This window comes from Talpa europaea (assembly GCF_964194135.1).
Source record: "Talpa europaea genome assembly, chromosome: 6".
Taxonomy (NCBI): Eukaryota; Metazoa; Chordata; class Mammalia; order Eulipotyphla; family Talpidae; genus Talpa; species Talpa europaea.
In genome coordinates, this window is record NC_140072.1 from 132,728,396 (window position 1) to 132,754,996 (window position 26,601).

Here is a 26,601-nt window from a genome sequence, read left to right on the forward strand (position 1 = left end):
GGACAGCGTGGGGCTTTGGGGTCCCACTGATTCCAGCTGGTCTCATGTCCACTCCCTGCGTGCATTCGAGCAAGTCAACCCCTTTGACAAGGGGACACTCTTTGCCTTCAGTTTCTTGGTCTGTACAATTTGAAAAAGGACTCACCCCACAGCCCCCACCCCCGTCCATTCCCACCCAACTCACCCTCCAGCCCTCAGCTCCGGGGCAGCCGTCTTGAGCCCATCAGGTGCGGCAGCTCATCTGAAGCCACCGGTTCCCTTTCCACCCTTGGCTTTTTATATTTGTGTTCTGGTTTCGAGTAAAATTCACCTGCTCATTGGGTTTTGACAGCAGGAATCACGTCTCCCTAATTCCCTGCTGTGTCCTCACTATCCTGCACAGAGCCTGGTCCTGGACAGATGCCGCACCCATGTGTGCAAAATGAATAAGTGAGCATGGGATGAGTATCACAATTAGAGAGAAAAGATCCCAAGTGACTAGCACAGAGTAGGTGCTTCATAAGAGCTGTTGATTGGGCTTCAGTGCAACTGATGCTCTAAAAGTGTTATAGAGCAACCCCGATATTAAACGGGTTCCTGGCTGTGGGGCCTCACCCGCGCGTTTTAAAGGGATTTATGAATACTCTGCTACAGACACACGCCAAAGGGTTAATAAAAGGTTTATTTACAAGAGAAAAAGAAATAAGGAAAATGTACAACTCAGGGAGAAAATAGGGAAATAAAGTCTTTAATGCGTCCTACTCGATCCGCCGACCTGGAAATCCAAAGTCACTCTCAGAGCTGGCCGGACGCTGCGAGGTGGCCGAGAGCCCAAAAATGGAGAGCCCCCAAAGCCCACGTGTCTGCCTTTTGTATCCACCTGGCTGCTTCACCCCACCCTCAGGTCCCAGCCACCTTCCCTTGGGTGGGGATGGGATGTGGAGTTCCCAGTGTCTTTGGCTTTGGCCTGGGGTGGGGGTGGAGTCCACAAAGCCTGTATGGAATTAGCTTTGGGACATCCTTTTCCCCCTAACAAAAGGACTTTCCCCACGTGATTGATTCTTCGGGGCGGAATCGGGTGACCTGGGGACCACTGTCCTGTGAACTGCCCAAGTCCAGACAAAATGTGGTTGATAAACTACTGGTCCAAACCAAGGAGAGCATGACACGTTTTAAAGGCTTCAGAACCAAAAAACACAGCTGTCTGTCAATTTTGCCGGCTGCTCTCAGCGCACACCCCGAGCATCTTCCTGAAAAGCCTGCGTGGCTCATTCCCTCCCCAGGGGTTCACCAGCCAGCCCAGGCTCCTCCTTCCCACCTGGGGCTGATTTTATCTGTCCCTTTCCTACCAGCCCAAATACCTCCTTGACAAACATTTCCGGGGCCCATACTGGAAGCAAGCAAGGATTTTCTCAAATCCGTGAACAGGACATTTTTCTTATGTCAAAACAAACCATCTGCTTGTACAACTGTTTCTAATTACTTTGCTGCTTAGACTCGCCACTTGAGGGGTTTGGCACCAGCACCCCGCCCAGAGCGGTGCCGCTGCCCAAATCCTTGCAGGCGGCTCGTCAAGCACTTGCAACTCCGTGGAGAACCTGGGACCTGCCCGCCTGGTGTCGGTGGGTCCGTCTGCCCGGCCATCTGCTGGTGGCACCTCGCCCTCCTGCAGCCTCCCCCTCCTGCGAGCCCCACTCGCGGCTGCAGCTGCCCCCCGCCCCCGAGGGAGCTCAGCATGCAGCCCACAGGCGTCGGGAACTTCTTGCTGCTCGTGTCCTCCCTTCTTCTCACAGAGCTGTCAGCTGTGCCTCAGAGCTTCTCGCCGTCTCTGAGGTGAGTTGGGTTTGTTATTCTTTGAGACCCAGCGGCCCTGCTCAGCAGGGCTCAGCTGTCAGGACGCGCCGAGGAGCCCAGAGCAGTTAGGACCTCAGGATAAGCTGTTTTCAACCTGTTTCTGTGCCTTCCTTGTGTCTGCCCCGTGAGAGGCTTCACCTCTGCCCTGTTGCCTCTTTCTTAGAAAAATACAACCACCGCATAAATGCATGATTTCTTCCCTCGCCAGTGCCAATCAGGAGGAGCCCTGCAGGAGCCAATGTCAGTCCTGTGTGGGTCTGGGCCTCTGCTGCCCTAGGAACTGGGGTGCAGGCTTATTTCAGGGCTCTGGGACTTTGAGCCACCTTGAGGCATAAGGCAGCAGTTAAACTTTCCAATAGCGGGGTTCATAAGCACTGCCGAGTTCAGCTTCCCAGAGCATCCTGTCCTGCCTTGTCATGAAACGGCCAGTTCCTTCTACAAAGCCACCTCTTCCTTTTCATAAAATAACCGCCCCCGGGTGTCAGATAGCAACAGGCCTTTCATTTTTACTTTTTTAAGCTGGATAACTTTATTTTTTAAAAAAGGACTTCAAGACCAAAAAAGGTTATTAGAGATAAAGAGATTTCTATGTAATACTACAAATATAATTCACTAGAAAGCTGCCACAGTTCTGCATCAGAATACCAAAAATCACAGGAAAGTAAATAGTCACAGAATTACCTAGAGAAAGTGAATTTTCCATAATCTTAGGAGGAGGTTTTACTATGTAATTCGCTGAAATGTTAATTCTAGATGTTAGAGATTAGTGAAAATAGAGTATTTGAGCAACACAACCAATCTGCTGGGCATGATGCATGGAAATAGCACCTGATACCCAACAACTGGATAACACAGCTCCTGGGAGCATGTGCAGGGCGATTTTTAAAGAGACCATAGAAGTCTACCAGGTGTCATCTGTCGGATGAATTTCCCCTAATATTGGTGATCTTATATTTGTATATAATACAAATGGAAAAAAATTTGTATCCAGTATTTGTGAATCTTAAGACTCAGCGACACCCCCAAAAGGACAGGGCAGAATCACCTCCATCACCCTGAAAGATGCTCCTATTCCCAGGTGGGCAGGTCACTGCCTAGATGTCCTGGGTCAGGGTCATTTCTCAGGGACAGTCCCGAGGGTGCCACCTGCTTGCTAGGGAAACACAGTCCTTGGGTGGAAGGTGGGGGGGCTCTTGACTCCCAGAGAAAGGTGGGGCCTCAGGCTTCCAACCCAGCAGGTGTTCCGCCTGCCTCCGGGGTGGGATGGGCGGAACGTGGGTCCAGAGCTGCAGAGGTGCTTGACCCGGCCCTGGGTGCTTGTCGCCCCTGCAGGAGCGGCCCAGGCGAGGGGTGCCGGCTGTCGCGGGTGGAGTCCGAGCGCCGCTGCCGGGCGCCCGGGCAGCCTCCGGGGGCCGCGCTGTGCCACGGCCGCGGCCGGTGCGACTGCGGGGTGTGCATTTGCCAAGTGCGCCAGCCGGGCATGTACCTCGGGCCGCTGTGCGAGTGCCAGCCGTGGGTGTGCGAGACCTACGACGGCAGCGTCTGTGCAGGTAAGCGGGGGCACCGCCCACGCCCCACCACCCCGCCCGCGCCCCTGGCCGCGCCCCGTGGGGTGGAGCAAGTCACCGCTGCTTCCCTTGTGGTTGCTGCTTCTGGAATCGTGTCTTGCATTCATTTCCTCCGCCCTCTGGGCCAAATCCTAATTGCAAGATGCACTTAATCATTCATCTCACTTGCCCCTGTTCTAGCTCCTTGCTGCAAACGCATCGCTCACCTTGCTCCCAAGGGAATCATTTCCTTGCCACCCCAATCAAAAATGCTGGGCACAAGATTTGCAGAGCATAAGGCTGCATTTTATTGCTGCGAATATCACAGGGCAGCTTGAGCTAAAACAGCAGGTTGCCTCTTAGGATTTTATATGCCCCGGGGTCTCCTAGGACAAGGTTCTGCACATTCCTTCCAGAAATAGAGCTGCTTCCAGAGACCCCTTCCTCCGTGAACAAGACCAAACCCTGCTCCAGGGGTGCATCATGGAGTGATTCAGACTGTGGGTTCTGGGGGAAACTCTCCATGATTCCTGCATCCCACGGGCCTGTTGTGTGTTTGAACCCCGAGTTGCCCACTGCGGCTTCAGGCAGGGTTCACGGAGAGGAGCACATGTCTGAGAAGGGAACAAGGGAAAAACGTAGACACCGGCATCTTTGTATGGTTTTAGCTGCTTGAATTTCTCAGCTGCAGTGAAACTTGGTATTTTGTAAAGGCGGAGGAAAAATAAATCCATATTCCCTGCACATTTTCAAGGAAGGATCAGCCTTGTGCTGTTGGAGAGGGTCAAGGTATTTTTTCCCTGGAACACTGCTAGCTTCACAAAAACATGAAATTTACTGAAGGCCAAGAGCCCCAATTAGGTGGTGATGAATGATACCCGCATTAGCAAAAGGCCAACACAATGCATCAGACCAGCCTTTGGCAATTTGGTAGGAAACATCACAACTTATTTTACCCACAATGTCGCAAAGAATAAGAGACCAAGGCCTCCCTTCGAGAGGTGGGGTGAGTTTATGGGGAAGTGTTTATTCTTGGTGCTGGGCCCCGGAGTGAGAATAGTGAAGATGCAGGCTGTTGGGCAGTGGGAAAAACAGTCCTATGTGTGACTCCAGGCTGTGCTCAACCCTTTAAAAAATACCGAAGGCCACAACTTGCTATTTTAACTTCATCAGGCCCCGAACTGCGGGGTTATGAGGGTGGCCCTTTGGAATGAAAGCTCAGTGGCGTCTACTGTTTCATTCCAAATTCAGCTGTTACCCGGCCTCTCTGGTTTTTATTGCCTCTGGCAAGACTCTTCACTATCTTGAGTTCTGAGCACATTTTTTTCCAGGGCATTTTGAATTGTTCTTTTATTGGAAGGTATGATGTGAGAATGGAGCCTTGAACCAGTGAAACTAGTGGGACGCATCCCTCCCTCCTGAGGGCATTCTAAGGAGGCCAGCGCTGTTGTTTTCTCCCATGCAAAGTGATCTATTGTTCATTGGTCACATCTTAGTCGCTGAACTCCTTCCTTCCTGACACAAATTGCAAATTGCGGCATTGAGTGAGGCAGGGTTCTGTTTGTGCTGTGAGCTGTGAGCGTTCTTGGAAAGACCAAACGCTGGCCTTTATTCAAGGCTGAATGAAATAACTGTTTGCTTTCCATTCACCTCTTTCTGACCCATGTCATCCAGGCTTACATGGCAGGTTCTGGTGCAGAATCTGCCCTTGTGAACACATTGACTGTTTGCCAGGCCAAAGGACGTGAGGATGTCCTTCCTCAGGACACTCAGCAAATTTAGTTCATCAATTCCATCATCACAAAGTAGTTCCATGGCTAAGACAGTAGGATTGTATGACATTATATAGCTATCTATTATACATTATATTGTCATAGCATGAGATAGAAACAGCAGGTTGTCTCTTAGGATTTTATATGCCCCTGGGTCTTCCGCTCTTAAGATAAGGCTCTGCACATTCCTTCCAGAAACAGAGCAGCTTTCAGAGACCCCTTCCTCAGTGTACAAGGCCAAACCCTGCTCTGGTGGTGCATCATAAAGTGATTAAGACTGTGGGTTCTGGGGGAAATTCTCCATGATTCCAACCCCAACCCTGTAAATTAACAGCTATGGGAATTGCATAGTTACTTCCTGAGACTGGGTTTCTTTATCTGTAAAGAGGGAATAAATGACAGTACCCACCTTATGTAAAACAGAATAGTGTTTTGCATAAAATAGGAGCTCGAGGGCTTCCCTGCTAGTGCAAGGGGTTGAGATGCAGCCTATGAAGCTGTCTGCAGCCGCTGCAGCATGAGTTTGATCCCCGGCCAGGGAGCTGACCTACATGGCACAGCAGACCTCTCCTGACTTGCCTGCTGCTCCCCTTAGCTCAGCAGTGTGTTTCAGTAGATTTGCCTGTTCTGTTCCCCACACTGTCTGGTGAATCCTCTCACCCCCTGCAACTCTGGCCTGTACCCTAATTCTTATATGCATAAATAAAATTTTAAAAAATAAAATAAGAGCTCAATATGTATTAATATGGGAATATGTATATGGCACAATATTGCAATGGTGCAAAAGATGAACTAGGGTAGAGGACAGATGGATGGACAGATGATAGATGAAAGAAAGATGATAGACAGATAGAAAGATAGGTAGATAGATAGATAGATAGATAGATAGATAGATAGATAGCTGGCTTTGCATGTGTTAGGCATTTGATGCAGTGAAAACAATTTAGTTTTTTCAATGTAGTCTGGGAGCATAATTGATCCAGAGCTCACAAGGTTGAGTAAGGATAGCTATTTTGATTGGCCTCAGAGCAGCTGCATTAGATACACCAAGGCCTTTAAACGTGAAGTCCATTGGGATTCTTATATTATGAATCATAAAAAACACTTAAGTTTGAGCTGGTCGAAAGTGATTGTGTTTACACTGTCACAAATGGTCTATTTCTTTCCAGGTACACATATTTATGGTACATGAACATTCCTTGAACTTCTTTAGCACAAAGACCTGTTTCAGGGATTGTTTCTGTGCCTGTGATGTTTTAATAAGGAGTAAGCTAATTTTGGTGAAATATTTCATTGAGAACAGGGAAGTGTTTAGTTCTACAAAAACAAACTTTCAGTTAACATTTGCGGGCATCCCTGGATAACTCCCTCAATGCCACGAGTGCATCTTTTTCATGCCAAGTCTCCTTTTCCCTGTAAGACCATGTAAAGACCATTACAGGTTCCAGGAGGAAGGGGGTGCACATCTTTGGGGTCTTTGTTCTCTCCCTTCTCAAGTTTATTCCTTTTGGATAAATGTATCTTGTCGTACCCCAAGTGACACATAAAAGTTAAAAGTTTTCACCCATCAAGAAACTGCAGACATACTCATTATCTTTCAGTTGTAGCCCTTTACATGTAGCTCTGCTGTCCTATCCAAAACACCTTGACCTTGGACTTGGTCATCCCTACACCCTGATAACCTAGAAGGTCATATATATATATATATATATATATATATATATATATATATATATATATATATATAGTGATTAGTTCAAACAGTATAAATGTGACAAGTCCAGCAGTTATTTTTTTAAAATAAAATTTCCCCAGAAAGAGAAGGGGACATATGGGAACAAACTTGTCTTACAAGTTTTAAATTTGCAAAATATCAACCTTCTCCATCGGGCTCTCAAATGTCTTCACTATATTTTGAGACATGATGCTAAAGCCGATATCCCATGTCTCAAAAGCTGCTTAGCATCCTGGGCCTCAGACAGAGGTAGTTAAATCTGCCCTTGGCCTCCCCATGATAGGGCCGAGGTGGGCCATCAGTGGTCCTTTGTCTGGGGAATTCCTGTCCCAGGAGCTATAGAAGATGAGATATTTTCCTGAGTGCCACCTCCTGCCTTTGTGTTTGTTTTCTGCTGCCACCATCACAAATTGCCTCAGCCCTTGTGGACTTAAACAACATAGATGTCTTTTCTGTGGGGTTGTTTATCAGAAGCCCCACTGGAGTCTCCCAGGTGTTGGCCAGCTCTGCTTGTTTCTGGAGACTCTCAGACAGAATCCATTTCATGGTCATTCGATGTTGAGAAAAGTTAATTTAATTCAGTTGTAGGATGGAGGTCCCTGGTCCCTTCCTGGCTATCAGCTGGGGTCTCCTTTTTCAGCTGAAGGTTCCTCTGGTTTTTGCATGTACCCCCAGGCCCTTTGTACAGCTCAGGTCCTTTGCATGATGCCGCCTCTCTGAGGTTCTTACGCTGACCTCCCTTTCTCACTGCAGACTGGGAGAAGTGCTCCACTTTTCAGGACTCACGTGTTAGACTGGATCCAAGCAGCTGATGCAGTGTAATCTTGCCAGTTCAACATCCATAATTTCAATCACAGAGACAAAGCACCTTTTTCTATGTGATAGCATGCAAGTACCAACATATTTACAGGCTCCAGGAAGTGGGTATCTTGGGGCCCTTATTCCTGCGACCATGACCACTTTCCTATAAAGCAGGACGCTGTGTGGACGGTAAAGGAGAGATGTGCCAATCCAGTCGCATGCCATCCAGGATGCAAGGACAGAGTGCCCTTTTTCTTTTCTGAGATCATCTAGAGGATCTAATTTCCCTTGTCCCAGTCCTTCCCATATGATTGCAGACAAGGAACACCAGGTTTTTGGTCTAAATTATGAAAAGTGACTCACAGACCAGCAATTTCCAACTGTCTAAGTTTCCCAAATGCTTGAAACTTCCACTTTGCCATTTGTGATAGGGACAATAACCACATCAAATGGGGATAATAATAATAATAATAATAATTACATTATTATAACTATAACATATTATTATTTATTATAACTATAACACATTATTATAACACATCTGCATTGGAATTATTATGCTTACTAATGTCAGATGTCCTTGTACTCTAGTTTGATATTTGGTTCTACTTATTCACCAAAAGCTGTTTCCTTCTGTTGTATCTTCCTCTGGAGACAAGTTTCTCTGTTTCACATTTGCTCCTTCGATTGTTGGCTTTAGGCGAGGGGACTATCTTCCCTCAGACAGCACGCCTTCTCTGTCACATCAGGTTGAATGAGCTTTCAGCCCTGGCTGCCCCCTTCACTATGATATCTGCGGTTCTGATCCTGGGTTCCTCAGGGACATGACTTTTGTGTTCTTTTCCTGCAGTCTTCACCCTGATTTACACCATCATACTCAATCCAATGGAAAGTTCCAGAAACTTATCCTCAATGCAGTGTGGTTAGTCCTTGTCTCTGGAATTTTTATTTTTCTTTATGGGAAACCTCAAGATTGTGCAGATTTGCAGGGTTTACTCAGTGCACTTAGGCTTCCGGCTCTTATGTCCACTAAGATGCTTCTATTTCCAGGCTGTTCCTTTATCTCCTCCAAAGAATTGATCTCAAGTGGACTGATACCAGAACCCACATGTTACAAAAATGCTCAAAGCAACATAATACAAACTAAAATCCAAACCACCGAGTTTTGAGTGTTTAATGAAGATGCTGAATGGTAAAGTTGTTTACTCACAGGAATATCAACGTAATCATTCTAGCTCTTGAACCCCCCAACTATTCTGTTGGGTGCTTCATTCACCACCCCCTCTTTTGAATTTGATTTTCTTGTAATTATTCCTCACTTGTATTTCATTCCCAAAATTTGCTCATTTTTGGCAAGGAGTTTAGCTATTGTTTCTGTCATTTAGTCTGTTGTTCATCCGCGCTATTTTCAAGTCTTGGCTTTTGTCCCAAGTGTTGATGTCCTCAGATGTTAAGGGGATCTAAATCTGTCTATCTATCTATCTACATATATATGTATTACTATATGCATGAATGCATATCTACGACCTTAATTTTAGGCACGTTTGTGAATATGTAAATGTATTCAAAGATGGATGTTTGGGTTTATATACATGTGAGCTTACAAATATGTGCACTCTTATAAATATGTGTTTTTATATATGTATGTGTTGCATCTAAATGTTGCATGCAGAGGGAACATCCCTCTACTCCCTTCCTGGGAGGCAGCTATCTGTAGACAGGAGTCTGTTCTACTTTCAACACTGTCATGCTAATGTGTGTGATTTAAAAGGCATCCTGGCATCATTATCACCTGTGTAAACCTGTGTAAATCAATATTTTATTGGGGAATTCTTCTGTGACTGTCTCTTTAATAAGAGACAAGAAATACCATGAAGAAAGTAAAAAATTACTGGGTTGAATGCTAATTTGATTTTCTTTGTCACGGTTTAGTCAATTAAATGTTATAGGTTATTGAAGTCACATTTGAATTACAATTAATATTTGGTAAAGTAGTCCTTTTATTGTAATACTAAACTTTGTTCAAAGGCAGAAAAGAGGAAAGAATATTTTTATGAATAACAATAGTTCTAAACTTGCCATTAACCTATTTTTATGCTATACACATTTTATGAAGAATTTGGAAATGCCTGGAATCTGCATGTTGCTGGAGCACAAAAATCACTCAGAACTTTCTTATACCCAGCCTCTGAAAGACGATTTTAGAAAATGAATGATAATATTTTATATCCTTACTGCAATAATGTCTTCTTTTGTTTTGCATATGACAATAAATTCTACCATTACGAATTTTTTATTCTTTGCTAAGCTCTTCTGAAATTTCTAGTCATCCTTCGGCATATAGAATAAGAGGGAATAAAGTAATGAGACAAACGAGCTATCTTTCTGAATTCAAGATCCTCTAACGTAATTAATAAACAGTTTGCATTCATTGGCAGATGGCTAGATTAGTAGATAGAGGAAATAGTTCCTAGTATCACTTTTACATCTACCTACCTTGTGATTTTGGCAAATTACAAAAATTTCCCCCTAAGTCTGGAGCTACCCAGCTATATTTTGTATACCTATTTTTCTGACATTTCAAAAGGAAGGTATGGAGTTCAGGAACTTAGAGGAGTAATTGGCATATGGTAGAGATTCTGTAAGTACTATTGAGTGGATAAGAGAGTTTACCATCCCTAACTTATTATGTGTTCATCAGTATGTCTCTGGTACACAGGCTTTTGTAAAGGATGTGGGGCCTTCCTGGTGGCACAAGGAGTTAGTTAAGTCTCAGCACTATGAAGCTTGGCAGACACTGCTGCACAAGTTCAATCCCCAGCCAGGTAGCTGACCCACATGGCCCAGCAGACCTCTCCTGTCTCGCCTGCTGATCTTCTCAGCAGTGTATCTCTGTAGATATGCCTGTTCTGCTCTCCACTCTGTCTCTTTTTCTGTCTTATCCCCTTATACCTCTGGTCTAGATCCCAGTTCTTGTGTGCATAAATAAATAAAATAAATCTAAAAAAAATTCAATCCCTTTTTTCATTCACTTCACTAATAGATATTGATACTATGATTATCAAATCTAAACTGTGGTTTTAAAAATTAATTGGCCTGGAAGAATCTGGTTCCCCCTAGAATGCATGCCCATTTCTCAGTCTTAGCATGAATATATCACTTTATTAAACTATTTGCTTATTAGTGAACATTCTGGTGGTGTCTAATTTCAGGGTTTTTTGGAGGATAAGTTTTTTTTTTTAAAATAGGAGGAAAGACCAGTATTCTCCGACTCCAACTTTAAAGGATACACACACACTCCCACACATGCATGCACAGTGTTCTAACTCCCTGGTTCTCCTCTGTGGATACACCTTTCCCAGAGCAAGCAGGTTCCAGACACCCTGGGGGAGTCACCAATTTACACAAGCTTCAGTAATGTGTCTCGTTACGTGTTGCTGATCTTGGCAAAGGAAAAACTTCATATCAGATAGAACTGAGAGCTCTAAATAAAGACTTTACCAATAGGGAAAGTTAGATTCCAAGCATCATCTGGGATTCGAGGTCATGAATCACATCTGAGAAAGGGAAAAAGTGTGGAATTCCTGGGCTGAAAGAACCAGGGAGGATTCCAAGGGCATTTTCAGGGCCCTACATGGGCCAATTCTCAAGCTATTTCCCATTAAGTCTTAAACTGATAAAGACAGAGAGCTGGAGAGGGTTGCAAATCTCATTTTCTTTGGAAAGCACGCTTTGTCTTTTCAAGGATCACATTTCCTAGCAAATAAGAAATGATATTTTATAATAGAACTCATTCTTCTGTCTACTCTAAATCATCTTACTTAAGACTGGATAAAAGAATAGCGGCTTTATAAAGGGAAAAGAAAAAGAGGACCTTTATAAGCGTGCCCGCAGATGTGACCCTGCTCCCCCAAACCTAACATGTCATAGGACAAGAGCCTTTTCGTCCTTGCTGGACGCTGTGACCAGCTCCAAAGTCAAGTGACTCCAAATGAATACTCGGCCTCTCCACTTTCTTGTTTTAGCTGGTTATTTCCATGGGAAGTAAAGAGGTCACTGAGTTTTGGTGTGGCTTACAAACTTCTCTTTTGGCAAGGCAGTAACTGTTAATTTATGATTTAGTCATCGGGGAAAAATAAGGAGTCAAAGTCAAAAATTCAAGACGTGGCAAATGTCTTTCCTAATTGGTCACGACTGTTCTTCCAAAGCTATCATTTTCTGCTGTGCAAAATAGTCACGCAAAACCAATTATTTTGGTAAACAAAATGGCTTAGGCATTTAAGGCCTTTTCTTCTCTAAAATGTATAAAAGACAAGTTACTGACTACATTTTTTTTTACACTTTCTTGGTCAATGCTTTTAGTTAAAACCTGCCAAGAGCAGCCTTGACATGAAAATTATTTGTTTTAAGAAAGAGAATATTTGGTTAGGTCTGTACAGAATAAATTTCTCTCAGTTATCTGAGTGGATGGAGTGGACCCTTAAAATTAATGCTGCATCAGAAATACCAGAGAATAATGGGAAACTATCTACTTGTACTCTAGTATGCTTTGCTGGCAGGTATTTTCACACATGTGAATTCATTCAATTCTTATATAACTTTTAAGAGATAGTCAGCATTACTTTTCTCCAACTATTATGCAAAGTGACCTGAGTTGTAATTAATACCAGACTTCTCATGAAGCATATTAAAGTTGTCCTGAAACCACCATATTTAGGGAAAATATTTTCATGAATTTGGAGTGTTGAAATGAGAATGTAATTTTCAGGGAGGTCATTTTTACATTTAAAAGTATATTGTTTGTTGATTTTTCCTAGAAAAGCTGATTTTGACTCTCGTTTCTATCTTAGTCTGGAGATAGTAAACATAAAAGTTGCAATACAGACAGAAGGACCCTTACTCATTTAGCATCAAAAGAAGCATAGGTAACAGAAATCATCAGAACTAACATGATTTGTCCTACCGCCAAGGAGTATTTTTCTCAGCTGTAGCTGGAATTCATAGAGTGATTGTGTTTATCCAGCTATTATCCAAATAAGAAATCTTTGGAGTCAGCAATGAGAGAAACTCTTCCAGGATCTTTGGTTTTCTTTGTCTGTAAAAGCGAAAGAGGAGAGTTAGGACTGCATGTGTGTGCGTTACATTCTTGGACAGGAACAGGTTGTGCTTTGTGTATTACATATCTTGACTACTATGAGTGGGTCACATTAGAACCTATCTTTTACTCTCATAAAGTTGAAGTAGTCATAATAGGAAAACCAGAAACTCATAACATTGCAGATTTTAGTATATATATATATGTACTAAATATATATATATATATATTACCTTTTTGAAGACTAAGCCTTGTGAATCAGTAGAAATGCAGAGTGAGGGAGAAAGGGTGACTCTAAAAAACTGAACTGTTTGGATTGGGTTATCATGAGGGTTTACTTTATGGCCAGGAGAGACCAGGGTCAATCTCTAGCTCATGATAGGAACGCTTCTGGAAACATCCTAAATAGGTCATGCATCAATTTGACTGGGATTCCTGAAATTCTCCTCCTGTATTTCAGATACTCCTGCTGTTACACCAAGTATAGAATTTTAGGATTTGTGAGTAGCAGTGCACTGGCATGTTATTAATGCCGTCTTTATTCAATGTGGTAATCTTTCCTTTGGGAAAGCTATGTGAGTAGGTTTGTGTAGGATGGAAATGTAGAGGTAGACAATGCTTGGGAGTTAGAATTAAAAGCCAAAACAATCTGCTTGTTCTAGCTCCATGACTGTTACTTACTGTGTGAACTTGCACAGGTCACTGAGTCTCAGTTAAGTTAAATTCAGTAACCACTTTTTTAAAAGATTTCTTTATTTTTATACAAGAGCAGGGGTACAGGCCAGAGGCGCGGGAGGGTGAGGATTCACCAGAGACAGAGCGGGGAGCAGAATAGGCAGATGACCGAAATACACTGTTGAGGGGAGCAGCGGGCGAGACAGGAGAGGTCTGCCGCGCCATGTGCGAATCTCCCTGGCCAGCAGGGAATTGAACCCCCACTGCAGAGGCTGTGGGTAGCTTCACAGCACTGCGTTCAATCCGCTGCACCACCGGGGAGGCCAATAACCATTTTTTTTAAACATCCCCAAGATGTGTGGAGGAGGACAGGGCATTGGTAACTGGAAACTGGAACCCTCAGAAAGCAACAGGAGCTGAATCCAGTGAGAAGGGCTGGCAAGATTTTCCACTCCTACTGCTAACTCCTAAGACCCTCAGCTTACCTTCAAAGTTCTACTATCTTGGAGAATTTTAAGCACTATCACTTTCATAAGTCAGTTAGTGAGTGCCCAAAGACCTGCACTGTGCTGTAACACAGGTATTAATATTCTATAAAGTAGACTTGGCATGTATGTAATCCCAATTTATCTGCACATGGTCTATTAAAGTACAATAAAATACTATGTATGTGCATCTTGAAATTCATTACCCACTGGGTGTCAGGTCTCAAAAATCATAATAGTCTCTGTACTCTACATGGTGGCATCAACCAGTCAGCCTAGCAAGAAGAGCTAGCATGCATTTAAAGAACAGTAGGAGTTGTGTTTGGCAGCATTTGCAGGTGAATAGCAATCAATGGCCTAGAAAGAAGTTTCTTTTCTAGAAGGGCAACATTACATGAGACATCCTTTAAAAAATCTATTTAATTATATTAATGTATCCCTTAGTGCCATTATGAAGTTGAAACATGGTAATGATAATACAGCTAACATTTACCTAGGATTTTCTAGGTCATCTTGCCTTCCTATAGATAAAGACCTGAGCCTGAGAAAGACTAAATGTAATGTTTAAGATCACATTTTGTCTGACATCCAGATCTGTGCCATCAGTCACACTTGTATTGAATCAAACCATTCAGCACAGTGCCACCAAGTAACAGGTGCCTGGGAAACATTAACCCCCTTATCCGCAAATTGGAATTAGATCTATAGTATTGATCCACAAAAACTGTGGTTTTCAAATATGCGTATGCAAGAAGAAACAAGATAAGGACATTGAAAGAGAAGGACTGGGTTCCCTGGCTGTTTCTAGCCATCGTGAACCGTGGGAACCTGGGTGGTTAATTAGCTTCTTGTGTCTCTTCTTCTTTATCTCGTCACGTCATTGTGAATAGTAGAAGGACTCAGAAATACCCCTGGTATATATTAAGTGCTCAGTAGAAGCTATTCTTATTTTTATCATTGATATTATTATTTGACCATTCCCTCATCACTCCTGTCTACATCCCAGGAATGATGTCATAGTTTCTGTAATATTCTCTGTTTGGGCTTTGTTGTGATTGCTGCATGAATGTGGTGTTACCAACTGCCCAGAAGCTCAGTAGTTTACAAAGCAAAACATGTATTTGTTTGTCATTCTTCAGTGAGCATGTCAGTAGCTGAAATGCTCCAGGCTGAAGGCTGGTCTCAAGTCTCCTCCAGTTCGTCCTTGTGCTCCCCAGACACACCAGAGTGTGAGAGGAAATGCTCGATGTCCTTTAGGCTGGCACTTGTGACCATGTATCATTGGGCAAAAGGAGTCATATGACCACACGCTGTGCCTGTCTGTCCTGTAGGAAATGCCCCACCAGCTCCTGCACGGTGCCATGTTGCACACAATTTTAAATGACTTAAGAGACATACAACTGAGTCTCCTAGGGATACCAAGGAACAGATAAAATATTTGAAGAAATAATGGTTGGGGCCTCCCTGGTGGCTCAAGGAGTTAAGTCACAGCATTATAAAGCTATCGGCTGCCACTGCAGCAAGAGTTCGATTCCCAGCCAGGGAGCTGCCTCACATGGCGCTGCAGAACTCTCCCATCTCCCCACTGCTCCGGTCAGCAGTGTATTTCAGTAGATCTGCCTGTTCTGCTCCCCGCTCTGTCTCTGGTGAATCCTCTCACCCCCCACACTTCTGTCTACACCCCAGCTCTTGTGTGCATAAATAAATAAATCTTAAAAAAAATGAAGGCTGAAAACTTTTCAAATTCAATGAAAACCTCACACTCATTAATCCAAGAGCTCAACAAACCCAAACAATAAGCAAAGACACCTGACAACAGCCGCCTGGAGGGACATGATAATCAAATGGCCTAAAATGTGTGGTAAAGAGATGCTTCACAGCGCATTACAGAAAACGGATGTTACATAGTGGAGTAAAATACGGGGGACAGCAGATTTCTCTTTGTCCCTGAAAATCAGAGGACAGGGAAACACCACCTTTTCTACAGAAGAAGGAGGAGAAAACTATAAGCTAGGAAATCGATGCCCAGTGAAAGAGCGTTCAAAAAAGGTAAAATAAAAATCCTTTTCAGACTTACAAAAGAATTCATCGCCGGCAGACCAGCAGAAGAAGTAATGAGAAATCAGTCCACCAGCAATGGGAAGATGCTGCCTGCTGGAAATGTGGTTGTACACCCAGGACTGGAGAGAACCAGAAGTGGCCACTTCACTGGCCAGTATAGAAGGCGCTTTTCCCTTTTATTCAATTCTCTATTAAAAGATATATTCAGAGAGAAAAGGATGTAAATGCAAAGAAGACAAAAAAAGGATGAGCGACTGGAGAAGAATGAGATTAGGTGACTTTGGAAATGCAGCCTGAGAAATGGGGGGTGAGGGTAACTGGTGCAGCTCTGCAACTTGGGGTCCATTTTTTAAAAGTCTACACCCCTTGCAACTTAAAAACTTGATAAGCTATTTAAATGTCATGTTTCATATTGTAAAGTGATGGTAATTTTAATCATCCATGCTAATTGCTCTTCTGTGGCCTTATTACTATTCATGTATTCAGTCATTGCATGTTTGTTTCCCCTGCAGGGGTCACAGCACCCCCAGCTGCCACATCTTACTTTGGCTAGTTTTTCACCAAAAAAGTGACTATCCTATAGACGTCAAGTGTCAGCTATTTTTTATGCTCTCTAAATTGTATCAGTGAAATGGGGGAAAATATCGAAAAATGCAAAAGTACTACCCACCTAGATTCTTCACATCAATATTTTATAATTAAATTTTCTTTGGGCTTTTAGGTACACACAGTGATTTTGAACATCTAGCTTATTTTTTTTTTTGTGGTTCTCTCTTTATTAGGTAAGAATATCTGTGTTTAGAAGTGACTTAAGCACATAGAATTTTCACAAGTGAAATGTGTAGTTAAGCTACGAGGCAGGTGTTCTGATCCTGTTAGATTGCTCAAGCTAATTTGCAGCCATGTAAGGTCAGTTGCTGGGAAACGTGTGAGGAGTACAGGAAATTATATGGAGCCTGTTGATAACAGTTTGTCCTTGCACCGTGACCTAAAATAATACCAAATCTGCCACATTATGAACCCTCTTGGAAGCTTACCTTGACATCACTAAAAGAGGAAATGATTTAAAAATGATTTACAAATGATTTAAAAATATGGTTGTAATGGTAAAGTTATAGATTGAACTGGCAATTATAGTCATAGTTGCAAAAATTAGGTTAGAGCAGTTTGCTTTTGAATTTTGGTAAATTCCATTTTGAAAATGTTCGTGAACTTTTGCTTTTTGTTTTTTTTTTTTTTAGTACTGGAGGAAAAAACCTAAGTTAAGTGCTTTGCTAGGGATGAGCCATGCAGGCAAGGACACTGATGTACCAGGCACACTGATCAAGCAGCGTTCCCTGTGTCTGACTCATTGGTGAGAAAATAGAAACCACAGAGAGGTGGACCGAAGGTCTCGGTGTAAGGACTGCTCGCTTTGGGAACAAGGGAAAAACAAAATGTTTTCGTTTCAGGTGCTGTCTCAAGAGCACACTTGCAGTGATGGGAACATTCAATAGGGCTGATGTTCTCATTCAATTTAGCATGTACTTTCTGATGGACTAAAAGTTTGTGTCCACCTCCAGTCTCAAACTCCTGTGGGGAGGTGCTGACCCCCCGACATGATGGAATTAGCAGAAGGGACTTTTGGGAGGTGATTAGGAGTAGATGAGGACCCTCCATGATGGAATCAGCGCACTTTCAGGAGGAGACCAATCAGAGCTTTCTCTTATTCTCTCATGTTTGCACCCAGGAAGAGAGTCCTTCCAAGAACCAAGTCTGCCCTTGGTTTCCCAGTTTCCAGAACTGTGAGAAATAGATGTCTATTGTTTAAACCACCTCCACTACCCTATTTTGTTATAGTACTAGCTGACTCAGACACAGCTGCCAAGCACAGGGTCTTCTTTAGCAAAAGAGTTCAGTCCAGCCCTGAAACCAGTGAAGCCAGGGCATTAAAATAATGTGCATACAGTGGTGTGAATAATCAGGGGAGAAACTTTTCGTTCTGTCCAGGGTTATCACCTAGGAGGTGCCTTTCCAGAGGGATCTTGAAGAATGAAGGGATTTGTATCCTTGGCTTCACAAGGGTAAGAAATCATAAATAAGCACAGAGGGGAGGCTAAACCACAAATAAATGTACTGAAAAATATGGCAACGCCAACAAATGCAGGCCCCAAGTCAAATGCAATAGCGCTGGCTTTGTTTATCTCCTTGCTTCAAATGTGAGTCTGGCAGGTCTAGAGAGAGAGGAAGCAGAGAGTCTTGATCATTAGAGAAATCATCCCTGAGAAATAAGTTTTTCTGCTGATGAGCTGGGAATCCTTTCTTGTGTCCCCAGAATTGCCCAAAGCCCAAGAGAGGTATTTATATTTAGTAGAGACCTCTAAATGCCTTCTTCCTGCTGGCGCCCTTGTTTCTGTGGTTGACTAGCATGTTGCCTGTCTGTGAGCTCTTTGTAGGTTTCTAGGTGAATCATTTGGCTGAAAACTCTATAGGAGTGATTATTTTTAAAGGTTCGAGTGACTTCTCTGCTATATAATTAGCCAGGGCTTTATATCTCCAGCTTGTAAATATGCAAGTTACTGTGAGGGAAACGTGCTTTACTTTTGTCCTTCATGAAATGCTTTCTGGTTCTGTGTCTCTGATGAAAGGTCGTGAACAAAGTGCATTGGTCTCCCTTGTAGCCACACGGCTCTCCCAGGTCAGCCAGTGGTGCAATTTGTCAAGGTCACACTCTGCTTCTTTCTGACCCTTCCTTGGACCAGCTTACCCTCCGCATCCCTGCAGCAAATTACCTCTTAAAACTAATAACTTTCACATTTCTGCTTTCGTCTCATGAGGAAGATTGCCTCAGCAGGCCTAACAGGCTAAGTTTTATTCTTATCTGAAGGGATTACGGCAGAGGCCGAACAATTCTTCCTTCATTACACCTGCCATTTTCTCATGTCACACCTTCCTTGGGTGGTTTTAAATGTTTCCTTTGCATTTATTTTATTTATTTTTTTAAAGATTTATTTTTTTATGCATACAAGAGCTGGGGTACAGGCCAGAGGTGCAGGGGTGAGAGTATTCACCAGAGACACAGTGGGGAGCAGAAAAGGCAGATCTGAAATATTGTTGAGGAGAGCAGCAGGTGAGACAGCAGCAGTCTGCTGCGCCATGTGGGTAGTTCCCTGGCCTGGGATTGAACTCAGGCTGCAGAGGCTGTGGATAGCTTTATAGTGCTGCGACTTAACCCCTTGAGCCACCAGGGAGTCCCTGTTTCCTTTGAATTTAAATTGATTGATGAGATGACAAAATCTGAGTCACCTGGATGAATATTGCCTTTATCTGAAGATCCTGGAACATATTCAGTGCCTTCTTTTTGCAGTTCAGCTGTTTCAAATCTATGACTATATTTGTGGTCGTGCTCAACCCTTATTCATTGAGGGGGTGATTTTGCTATTTTTGGAGCAAAGGGAAATAGAATAAATACCGTGTCTTTTAGAGTCCAGAAATCCATTTGACTCAATGCAGCTGACATACTTTATTGCAGTTTTTAGGCCTCTTTGTAATTTACAGTGGATACTAATTTCCTGCCCAGGTTTCTAGTGGCAGCTTCCATTGAGTGGGAAGGGGGCCGGACTGGAAGCATTATCTGGGGGCCGGGCTGGAACAGCCCGAAGGGACAGCCAGCGCTCACTGTGTATCTTCCTCCACCCCTCTCCCCCCAACTTCTCGGGGGGGGGGCCACCCCTTTTCTTTGCCTTTCTTTCCCCAGAATTCTTTGGAGCTTGCAAGTGTTATAGGACAGGGAGAGGGGCAGCCCAAACCCCGCAAACCTGCCTATTCTAAATGGGTTCTGCCATCCGCCGCATCAACACAAAACATATGACACTTTAATGGGAAGGAACTTTAATAAAAACTAGGAAACAATACAGGTAAGGCAAAGAGTCTAGTTTCTAAATGAAGCACCCAAAGTTACCCGTCCCCTCGTGGGTAAAGCTCCATCCATATGGGATCGGCCCAGAGCAAGGCCCCAAAGCCTGCCACAAGTCTAAAGCACCTTCCAGTGGGGACCCACAGAAAAGAGTCAGAAACAACCAGACAAGCCCGGAAGGAAAAGAGCAAAATCAACATCAAGATAAAAGCTGCCATGGTCACCTCCCCACGGGTCTCACCCACATCTGTGTCACCCAGTCCACGACCAAAAGACAAGCGCAGCTTCTTCACGTGTCTCTAGGCTCCATGTGCCTCCTCCAGGTCTCCTGGCTCCATCCTGCTTCCTTCCTCAGTCTCTTCTTCTGCTTCTCCTCTTCCTGCTCAGCTCCACCCTCCCTTGGGTGGGGCAGGGAACCTCCCCCTTTCCTGGGGACCACCCTGTTACAAAAGGATGAGATTTTATTTTACTTCCCCTTCCTGTGCTCTCCTGGGAAATCCACTATGTAAATTATTCAGATTAAATTCACCAGCCTCAGCTGTTGGTAAGTCAAAAGGTAACCACCACAGGAATTTAGAAGACCCTCTCTCTTGGTGGATCCTGGGTCTTAGATTATTGTCTTGCGGTACAATCCTCTCTCCATATGTTAGAAGGCGATTTTTAAATCTTTCTTTTTGCCTGGCTTCCTTAATAATCCCAAACTTCTTCATCCCCTTTCACCCTCCAAGTTCAAATGAAGTTCAGGCTGCCTAAAGCTAAATGCACTTATCAAGAAAGCAATAATAGCTCTGCTCTGGCATTTACTGCAGTCAATGTCAAAGCTTCCGGGAGTAAATCCTTTTCCTAATATACTAAATGCACAAATAAGTAAATAAATGAATGTGCAAATGAGTGGAAGGGGAGGCAGAGAGGACAGATTTTTTGGAATGAGCCAATTTCAGGTCATCCCTAGAAATTTCCATCTTTGACTAATAGGGGTTGATTTTCAGAGCAAGGAAAATCTTTAGTTTGAGTAGTTCATAAATAAAAGACCAGTTGACTTCCCTGACCTTCTTACCTGGGGAAAACAGAGCTCCTGCCTTTTGATATTTTTCCCTCTGTTCCAGTGAATTCACAGAGGATGATGAGTCTAATGAAGGCTGGGGAAACTTCTAGAAGATGCCAGCTTTCACTTACTTTTTGAAACCAAAAACATTACGCTGTTTTTCATGCAATCACTTTAGTATGTCTCTTGTCACCTACTCTTCATCATGCTTCTCAACGGTGCAGTCAGTTGTGTTTTGAGAGTCTTTGACTAAAATTGGCAAGTCACAGCCATTAATGTGGCCGGGAGTCCTTCTGGTCTGGGGGTGGTGGGGGGAGACATCTGCATCCAGCCTCTTGGTCTAGGACGCGCTTCAACTACACACCCCTCTCCCCCAGTGCTGAGTGAGCGGGACCATCATCACCCATTCACCCTGCCAATGTGTTTAGCACATCTGTCCTCCCCATCACCCAAAGATTTATTCTACATGCCTGATGGCAAAATGTGCTTGCACCTGAGGGACTGAGGCCCACGGAACATCCATCTCATCTTTCTTTGACACAAGTCCATTAGCTTCATCTGTCTCGAGGACAGTCCTGACTCAGAGCCGAACTTATTTTTCTTCTTTGGGGACCTTTCAGAATTTCAAGGTCATAGAAAAATTGGCTTTGTGCAAAAACACGTTACCATCTGTTGCTAGTTTCTAATCCCAGATCCTTTTAGGAGATTTGCCAGGACAGCTTTGTAGAGATGTTTTAACTAATGATATTTCTTTCTACTTGACCCCAGAGCACATATTTAGGCTTATCCTTCCAATCTCATTTGCCTAAGTATCCTACTATTTAGCTGGGGTATTTATCTGCCACTTCTGTGATAAGAGATCATCTATAGTGTGTGTCTATTTGGCAGCCATAAAATAATCACGCATATAAATAGCCAAAAAGCAAGCAGGGGATTTAAATTCATTTTTCCTTTTTAAGGAGAAATTTAAAACCCAGAGAGCTCCTGTGTCTTCCTATTAAAGTCTCAAAATTAGCTCTCCTTGCAGATGAAATTAGCCTGCAAGTGATAAATCAACTATAATACTGAAGTTTTGGTGATCATCCATTTATTCCTCCAGTTTTGTTTGATTCCTTGATTAATATATGATTCTTTAAAAAGGTATATTATTTTTTAGTAAAACTTTGAAAGGAGCTTAAAAAATATGAGTCTCTGCTCAGAATAGGTAATTACATTAGCCTGTCTCTGTCTTTCCTCTCTCCTCCTCTCTGCATAGATACCACAGATACACCACACACCTCTATAAAAATCAATATATTTATATATTCTATATTCTGTTCTGTGATATTATATCATATATGCTTCATGTATACTTTCCCATTAGTCCATATACTTAGAATCAATAGGCTCTCTTCTAGAAATTTTTTATTAAATTTTTTTTGTTTTCTTCTAGAAATTTGCTCTAAGCAAATAATTTAGAAGGAAAGTAATACATGAAGATGCTTAAGGCATTTGTGCCTATAATACAAAAAGCTTTAGGCAAATTATTTATCCAACAGTGTGAAATAAATTATAGTACACTAACAATGCAATAACTTAGGGTCATTAAAATGACAAGTATGAGGATTTAGGATGAGGGCATTTGATAGGAAAGGCTAAAAAGTCAGAACAACTATTGCATACCTCCCCCCTTGCAAGTCTGGGAAAGTCAGCATACAGACCAACAGTGGAGACTGTGGAATATTCACAGGGAGGTTGGTGAAATGACTCAATAGGTTCCCCCCCCTACTTTTGCATTTTTCTCTGATTTAATATTCCCAGCCAGTCAGGGAGGATTCAGACTCCTCTGCTGGTGTTGGGTCTGTAAATCAGTGAGGACAGCATACAGGTGCCGACTATTTTCATTCCTTAATTTCAATCCTACATTCCAATCCTTATATTCCAAATAAATAGGCTTTTTAGAGACTGTTGACGATAAGAGGGGCTCCAAACTACATAAGTAGCAGGAATAGAGTTCAGGACAACCCCCAACTGTTGACAATATTTAGTGTCTTCCTATCACTTGAGAACCCTGGGAACTGAGCTCCCTATCAGCATAACCAGGAAGCAGTCCCCCGCCCAACTCTCTTTCCAGGCCCTGGGACATGACACCCTAACTCGCGAGTTAGGAGTTGCGTCCTAACCCATGATGTACTCACCTCTTCCCAGGCAAACATTTCCAGCCCACGGTCCCGTCAACAAGTCGTCACCGCCCTCATGCATCCTCTCCAGCCCCTCAGAACTTAATGGGCAGAGGGTGCTGCTCCTCGTGTGGGTGCAGAGCCGCTGGGTACACACTTCACCTGCTGGAGAGGGAGCTAGCAGAGGGGAGAGTTTTTTCATGCAAATGACTTTGGTACTTGTCAAGGCACGAAGGAGGGGCTCACGGCCACTGCGCAGCCTGGCTGGGGGGTGCAGGAGGATCCAGGGGGTCTTCACTTGGACCTGGTGGCATTTCATGGTCTGGGACATGATTGGGAATCAGCTTTCCTTTTGGACAGTAAACTTACCCAGCTCAGCTCCTGTCACCAGCATCACCTCTGTCTTTATACGATTCCAGGTAGAAGGAATTCATCGAGATAACACAATGTTTTATGCTTGAATTGTGTATTTCATTACTGAGTGGGACATTTTCAAAAGTATTCATTTATCTTATCTTGTTTTCTTAATACGCTGTAATTTAGCCTTAATCTATTCCAACTATTTATCCATCTGCAGATGTCCCAGCCCCATTTTTATTTCCTAGTCTCTAACTCCCCAGTTACTATTTCTCACAAAGCATTTCTACTGGAATGATTTACTAATATCTGAAAATGAGCCCATTGAACTTAGGGTTCAAAACCCTAACTTTTGCAAAACCACAGATAGTGCTCAGTATAGAATTTCACACTCTAATCAAATCCAGTTTCTCCAAAGGTAGATAAGCCCCGGTGGGGACCAGCTCTGGGCTGGGAGTCAGAAGACACTGGCTGGGCTTCCTTCTGCTTAGCTCAGCTCTGTCATCCAGCAAATCATTTAACCCCTCATATTTCAGACTCCCTGTCTGCAAAGGAGTGGCCTGACCTACACCTTCTTCAAAGCCTCTTGAAGCTTAAAAATTCTGGTTCTATGATTTTAATATTTAATAATACAATGTAATTGTGCTTGCATTGCACGCTAGTTTGACACAAATCATAAATGGCTCCCAATAAATGGTTGTAATTATAACCTGCAGAGAAAAAAAAATCTATTTTTCAGTCTTTGCTCACTTTATTGGGTTTTCCAATAGCAATAACCATGGGCTTTGATTTTCCCTGGAAATCATGCATCCTTTATCATTACCATCCTCAACTTCTTCCTCCCTGTTTTCATCATTATCGTTGTGGTCACAGAGGGACCATACACGGAGACCATTATGGGAAATGTCTAACACCACGATCCTCCCATTCTCATCCCAAGGTGGGTGGTCCATAGCCATATACTCTACCCTTATCCAGTGAAGATACTTTAGCAGAAGTTTCCTCCCCTATCTGGACGAAGGTTCCTATCCCAGCTCAGAGATGTGCATGGAATATTTAAGAAAACAGGATCTATGAATCCAGAGCCTGGGGCAGGAGGTGGAGAGGGTTGTTAGGGAAGCACAGCTGCATCTCTGCAGTCCACATTCCAGCGGGGTTAGCCTTGTTCTCTGGGCTAGATAGATAAAACCTGGCAGATCTGGGAAGAATCCTAACTGCAGTTTCTTCTGGAATCAAAATGAAAAAGGGCGTTAGTCTGGGAATCAGGAGGAGGGATGGGGGATGGGAGCAGGGGTTACATAATGAAGGACCCCTGCCCACCTAGAAAGGAAAAAAAAAAACATAAAACCCACAGGCTGCACTTCTGGGCAGCTCTGCTGAGATTGCCGCTGCCTCTTGCAGGGTTCTGTCCTTCTGCTCCCTAATAAACATTGTTGCTGCCTTTATGCTGGTGCTTCAGGCATTTCTTTTCTTGAGAGACACCAAGGACCCTCTTGCTGTGGTGCCCAACAGGTCTGAGCATGGCGCCTGGGGGTCACCTGGCAGGGAGGCCTAGCAAGGCCAGGCACCCAGGAACAGGCAGACTCAACATCCACAGTGGGGATGGTCTGGAGCCTGCCCAGTTCCCAACTGGGAGGGAGGCCTGGTTCCAGGTGGGCTGGAAAGGCTTGGAATGAAAGTCCTGGAAGCAGCTTTCTGGCTCTGCAGTGGATCCCCCTGGCAAGCATCACACTCACTGTCATAACTAACACCAACGGACCAGCACAGCTGTGCCAGGCGCTATTGTGTCTACTGTCAAAGGCTTATTTTATCCTTCACGTTATTGCTTGTAGGTGAATGTCTTTTTAATCCTTACATCATAGGCTAAGAATCAAAGAACTAGAGAGTTTAGAAAACGTGGATTCAGTCATATGGGTGGCAGATGACAGAGCCACCGCTAGGAAATGTATGTTTTAGGCACAAAGAGAAGACTTTTTTGGTATTCTTTTGTTCAGATTTATTGTGCCTTTTTTTTTTTAAAATTGAGCAAACATTGATTTACAGCACAGTATGTGGTTCAGAGGTAGAGGATCCCACCTCTTCAGATGTATGTTGTCACACCAGAAGACATTTTTCCTACTTACCTCACAATATCCCCCCCAAAAAATATCTAATTTGTGAGACTATTTTTTCCTACTGAGTTGGGCCAATACTTTTTTAAATCTTTTTTTTAAGATTTATTTATTTATGCATACAAGAACTGGGGTACAGGTAAGAGGTGTGGGGGTGGTGAGAGGATTCACTAGAGACTGAGTGGGGACCAGAACAGGTAGATCCACTGAAATACACTGCTGAGGGGAGCAGCAGGGAGACAGGAGAGGTCTGCTGCACCATGTGGGTATCTCCCTGGTTGGGGATCAAACTTGTGCTGCGGAGGCTGCAGACAGCTTCATAGGTTGCGTCTTAACTCCTTGCGCCACCAGGGAAGCCCATGGAGCAGTACTTTTAAACCAGTGTTACGGCCGAACTCCCTCAGGGAAGCAGGCATCACTCAGAGAGGAGGAGGAAGATCTTTACGCTGGCAGCGGCCTGTGCACTGGCAGGCCCAGAGGTGATTTCTCTCCAAAGTCTGAACCCCAGTCAATTAGGTTATTTACTGACAAAAGCAAGGGCTACAGTCATCTGGGAATGCATGAATCAGGGTGCATGTGGCCTTGAGGGTGCTTGTTAGCTGTTCCCTGAAACTTTCAGTCTCCAGGCTATGTCCCAACTTCAGCTCATCAACAGGTCAGCCTGACATTTTCCACTTCACCAGGAAGGCACAAGACTCTGAAAATTCATGTACTTGGGCAAATGAGGCCAAAAGTGAAGCTGAGAATCAAAGGAAAACTCTGAGTCTGCTTGGAGCATTTGTCTGAGTCAACGCGTCCTGTCCTGTGTGGCCTGGGATTGGCCTTCCTGAGTGAGAAGGCTGCTCCCTACCCCTGCCCCACGTGGGGTGACCACCCCCTCCCCTTCAGGCAGGCCCTTTGAATGACCACCGTGTGATCTCTAGAGAAATTACCTGGAGATCAACTCTGATGCTAAGGAGTCCTTGAGAGAAATAGTGTTCAAATCCTTTTCAAAATCATTCACCTGAATTATATTTTGCTTTCAGGCAGG

General features: G+C 43.7%; 1 protein-coding gene across 2 annotated transcripts in view; it reads left to right on the forward strand.

Moving 5' to 3' along the window:
• Positions 1 to 1,714: 1,714 nt before the first annotated feature.
• ITGBL1 (integrin subunit beta like 1) overlaps positions 1,715 to 26,601 on the forward strand; it is a gene marked incomplete at both ends in the record, with an annotated part of 147,762 nt that continues 122,875 nt past the window's right edge. For both annotated transcript variants that reach the window (XM_084234580.1, XM_084234581.1), the window contains 2 exons: positions 1,715 to 1,812; positions 3,166 to 3,383. In XM_084234580.1, coding sequence (XP_084090706.1) covers positions 1,715 to 1,812; positions 3,166 to 3,383 — 316 coding nt within the window. The remainder of the gene's footprint in view (positions 1,813 to 3,165; positions 3,384 to 26,601) is intronic.